General features: G+C 32.3%; 1 protein-coding gene across 1 annotated transcript in view; it reads left to right on the top strand.

Annotated features, from left to right (window-relative positions):
* The window catches only part of LOC149569765 (GDT1-like protein 4), a 5420-nt gene extending 1460 nt beyond the window's left edge, over positions 1–3960 (top strand). Inside the window, exons 5-6 of the mRNA XM_089817002.1 lie at positions 3391–3512; positions 3711–3960. Coding sequence (XP_089673128.1) covers positions 3391–3512; positions 3711–3960 — 372 coding nt within the window. The remainder of the gene's footprint in view (positions 1–3390; positions 3513–3710) is intronic.
* Positions 3961–5271: the final 1311 nt, after the last annotated feature.

Raw genomic sequence — 5271 nt, 5'->3', positions numbered from 1 at the left:
TCCAACCTTTTTCAAATCTTATATAATTTCTACATATGTAGTTTATAAGTTTTATCGGCTTATGAGATCATTAGCAATGTTTATGTGCTCTCATGGGTTCTACTAGTTTGCCTTTTGTGACAACTATAGTTTTAATGTGTTTGGTGCAAGCATTTATTTTGACATTTTTGGCCAAGTGGGGAGATCAGAGTCAAATAGCCATAATTGCAGTAATTTTTCCCTTGGATTTACTCTTATCATTATGTTTTTTGATGATCTAGATTAAAAATCTTTAGAATTATTTCACATGTTGCTAGCTATTTACACTTTACAGTAGTTGTACTTTTGTTGTACTTGCTTGATAAGTTGATGGTTAAATATTTATTTTCCTCTTTGAAGGAATTTTTAATTCAATTTAAACAATTCTATTGTACTATTAAAACATTTGTAAACATTACATCTTGGAAGCTCATTTTTACTATTAGAGGATCATTTTGTAAACATTGCATTTTGGGAATCATGCATGTGTTGATATACTTACTTGGTCCTAAGTTTACAATGATATATCATGAAAATTTGAATATGAAATCTCTCCAAGATGGGTTTATAAAAACAAAATTCAATATGACTTCTCCATTAATTATAAGAAGGTGTAAACTGCCAAGCAGAGCTCCACTCAATGAGGACATGGTTGGAAGGGGAATCAAAGACGTAAACTACGACAGTGGCACACACTATATATATAATGGTAATGATGATAATAAAATAAATAAATTATAATCTGCAATATATAATAATAGTTAGTAAAAATGATAAATTTGTATTACTATCATATAAATTTCCTACCAAAAACACTATACAAGATGATGTACATGCACTCGAAGCTCTATGGGTCTACAGAACACTCCAAGCTATCTGGATTTTTTTCTACACCTTATATGTAAAGAAGTTTGTGCACTAAGTATTCATTTGTCTGTATTTTGAGCATTCCACTAGTCTTTCCTATGTATTCTTTGCTCTTTGTTGTTCCTCATCATATCTAGCTCCATGCACCAGTATTACACACTTGCAAAAGCAACTGTATTATCATATTGATTGCTGATTTATTTCTAAATATTGTCATTAGGGAAGGGCACCTTAGAAATATCCCTTCTTTGAGGAACACATTCTAGGAGAGGAGATGGAATTTCCTTGGCATATTGGCCCTCTGAGGATCCCCTCCTCTTAGAAATGATGATATTTAGGGATCATGTATCCCTATGGAACACTACTATCAAAATTACCTAAATTGGTAAAATTGCAAGGAATTTTACTAGATACTAGTAGTATTCCTATAAATATTAAGGTTGGCTATATCTAAGATGAGGAATTATGAGTGTTGGTTATGGGAGAGTCAATAACCTCTACCTATACATTAAAATATGGAGTACTATTTTATGACAATCAACCAGTGATATTGTCTAAATCTGACAGTAAAAATGATCCTCTAACAGTAAAAATGAGCTTTCATATTTGGAAGCACTGAGAGTTTTAGATCATTTGTCATTTCCTCCTTTATTTATAAATTATTATCTCAATAATAGGTTGCAAACAAGTTACCAAAAATGTTTGTGTTTTGTAGATTTTGTTTTTTAGTCTGATTCTAGTATCTACTCCTTGTTGGAGCATGGAGCTTTGGTTCACTCAAGCTAACGACAAAAAACTAGCTCTAGAGTTGAATGAAAATGCACAATTCCTTAAGAGTGATCTCACACAAAAATAACTATGTAGATTTGAATAATTTTCACTATGTAACTAAAGAAATAACAATTGGGTATATTACACAATTGTGCAAGTGAACATGTGTGGTGGTGATTGTGATGATACTACTTGGAAGTGAATAGCTAGCTTTAGAAAATTATCTTTGAACTTTATCGTATTAGTAACATTTTAGTTCATATGGTGTTAGCAGTAGCCCTTTGAACTTGTTTAGGAGGTTAGGTCAATCCTATAGCTAAGATAGCTATGAATTTGTAGTATTCAATTAATAACCATAATATAATTAAAATAAAACTCATTTGATGTGGGAGGGTCCAGGATCGAACCCACCTAAGAATCCAAAAAGCTAAAATCAAACATTTCCATTCTGGTATTAAGTCCTTAACAGTAAACAAGTTTTACCCTTTTAGACAAATCATATCATAACACAGGACTGATATTCCTCAGCCAAGCATTATTTGACCCCATTCTAATGACACGGGTCCCTAGATCAAAGAGTAGCTTCAAATTACTACTTAGATTCCTCAGCCTAATCTCATTGGCATTACTAGTCTCATTCAAATTATATGAATCTACTACTTATGAGCTAAGCTCAAGACCAAAGGGTAGCTTCACATTATGACCACATTCCTCAGCCTAATCTCTTAGGCATGGTAGCTTTGTTCATTCAAGTCAGTATTATTCCTCAATTTCAAATGCACATAGGGGCTCTATTCATCCTTAACTTCTATGTGTTAGGGGCATGGTGCTTTATTTTCATCAAGTTTTTTTTAACTTTTGCTATCTCTAGTCCCTTGTGGACATTAATATAATTTTCTTTTCTTGCTATACACAAGGTCTGGTTTGACTATTTTCTTTTGAGATTTTATCTTGAAGTTCATTTGGTAATGCTAAACTGTATTGATCTTTAAGCTTCCTTTGGAACTCAATGATTTCTTTTTTTAGGGTGATTTCTATTTACTTGTTCTGCCCACAGTTTCCATTGTCTTCTTTCTCATGAGACATGACAATATTGTAGGCATAATCATCTTGATTAATTGGAATGTGCCTTGTGATCCATGCCATGGAGGAGCCAATTTAAGTCCTTTGTATGATGATAACTTATAAAGTGGCTATAAACCCCAAATGTAATTCCTTCAAACAAAGAGTAGCACAAGAAATTTATTAAGTTTTTCCATAATCTATACAATATTTATTAATTATTGTGTATCATAGTCTTTCACAATTATTATCTTGAACGTGGATGATCTAATGAGGGTATTAAAACTTCTGGATGAGAAATGACTGAGTGCTTCATGGGAGCACACATAGGGAGGCTACAACTTGAGTATTTGCCATTGTCTAAGCATGCATGTTGTTGATTAGCTATTCTGTGGCAAATGATGGGGAAAGAAATTCAAACTGGTTTCCTAACAAGGTTGAGTGATTTATTGAAGTTGCTTTGACATTGATGTTCTGTGGAATAGTGCCAAGTCACTTGGATGTTTGAATTGATCTCTCTGTTGAAGCATAATTTCTTAAGGACTTGTTTTTGAAGGGTGTAGATGACTCATACTTTTTAGTTCATTATGACATATGTCAATGGAGGAAGTGCTAAGTTTTTTTCAACTCTTTTCAAATGTTTTAGCTTTTACCCCTAACTATGGCATGAAGTTAGATAAATTACATGTGGTTGCAGTACTGGATATTGATGCTATTGGCACATTTACAATGAGTCAAGCAGCATTGAAGTATTTGAGGGAAGATGGAATCGGAAAGCCTCCTTCAGAGGCTGTGTTATTTTAAACTTAAGTGCTACAATATAGTACCTCAGCTTTCTAGTATCAAATTCATGTCTCTACTACAAAGGTTCATTTTTAATCATTATATTCTTCTTGGATTAAGATTTGAATTAACTATTTAATAAATTTAAATGTTTCAGCATAAACATGAGAGTCATTTTACTTACATAATAATTTAAACAAATTATCTAGAAATGTTTTGTTTTGTTTACATGCAGCTGTTGATAGTCTTACAAGATCTATGGCTTTAGAGTGGGGGACAGATTATGGAATACATGTAAATGGTATTGCATCTGGTCCAATTGAAGGTATTCCTGGAATGGACATACTTTTACCCAAGGAATTCCTAGGTGATCTTCGAAAAAACCAACCTCTTTATAAAGAAGAAGAAAAATGGGATGTTACTATGGCGATCATCTATTTGGCATCTGACACTGGTTAGTATCTCTTGAACCTATCTAATAATCAATATTCAAATCTCAAAGATGGAAGCTATTTAAAGAAAAATATTGTTTGGAGGGTTTATTTGTTTTTAAATTTCTTTTCCATAGACTTGGAGGTATTTTTAAAAAAAAATTAACAATATTTGAAAATTCCATGGTATAGAACTTTGAAAATAAGCATAGTATATTAGTCATACAAGAATGCTAATAGTGAAGGTTCTCTCTAACAAAGGATCAGTCATACAATTGTTTATGTCCCTCTTAAAAGGTGTATACCTAATTGCTATAACTTTACATGGATTTCTTTATCATTCAAATTATCAGCTGGAAATATTATATATTCTTGTTTTATTTATTCGCTCTTTTTTGCTTTTAACTTGTATTGCAAAATTCTTCAATTTCTAAAAATTAATGGAGATATATCTCATACCAGAGATGTGTCTGTCTTCAAAACATGTCTTAGAAGGTGCAAGATGGCTCTCCCTATACCAGTGCCTTTTTTCCTTAGTTTGGAACTCATTAAAATCCTTGTATCCTAATCAATTTTCATTTAAATTTTGGCATGAATAAGGTCTTTACATTAAAACTTAATAAGTGTACAAAAACATTCAAATCAACATTTTCATCCACACTCAGAGCGGTAATTAATCTACCAGATGAATTCTCACAAATAAGGGGGATTGACATGTTATTATATTTCTTTGAAGTGTTCATAGTTGTAAACATTAAACATCTGGTTTTCTTTCTTTTCTTTACAAATTTTAGGAAATTGTGCCATTGAATGCTGGGAACATATTGGGTGTAGAAGACAATGGTCTCGCTGCAAAATGGTTAGCCCTTATTCACCATACAGTGAACAAAAATACAAGTTTTTCACCATATAGCTTGGATGGACCAAAAGATTCATCACTAGAACCTTGTAGTTCTGATTCTGATTGTGGATGTTCTCAAGCAAATTAGAATTCTGCTTCTTACCAGAGTAATTCCTTCCAGACTTTGAAATTTCATATCAAACCAAACATTGAACTGATTAAAAATCCAACCTTGCTGATTGTGTGAATGTGTCCCTTTGGAAACAGATATCTCAGTAGACTGCAATGCCTGGTTTGGATCAGTTTCATCATAGGACTAAAGTGATTTCAATGTAAGGAATTCCTTGTTATATTGGTGCATATCTACATAGTTCCATGTTTGTATTTTTATTTGTTGAATCAATGTAATTATGTTGTAGCAGATTTGATGATTGTCTCCGTTATTTCAGTATGCTCTATTTTATTTTAACTCTATTTTTACCGTGACTCTCCTGCATA

The sequence above is a fragment of the Cupressus sempervirens genome, chromosome 3 (assembly GCF_028749045.1).
Source record: "Cupressus sempervirens isolate cs-2001-9-10 chromosome 3, ASM2874904v1, whole genome shotgun sequence".
In the NCBI taxonomy this organism is placed as follows: domain Eukaryota; kingdom Viridiplantae; phylum Streptophyta; class Pinopsida; order Cupressales; family Cupressaceae; genus Cupressus; species Cupressus sempervirens.
Note: the sequence above shows the minus strand (reverse complement) of the source record. Positions and strands in the feature narration are given on the sequence as shown.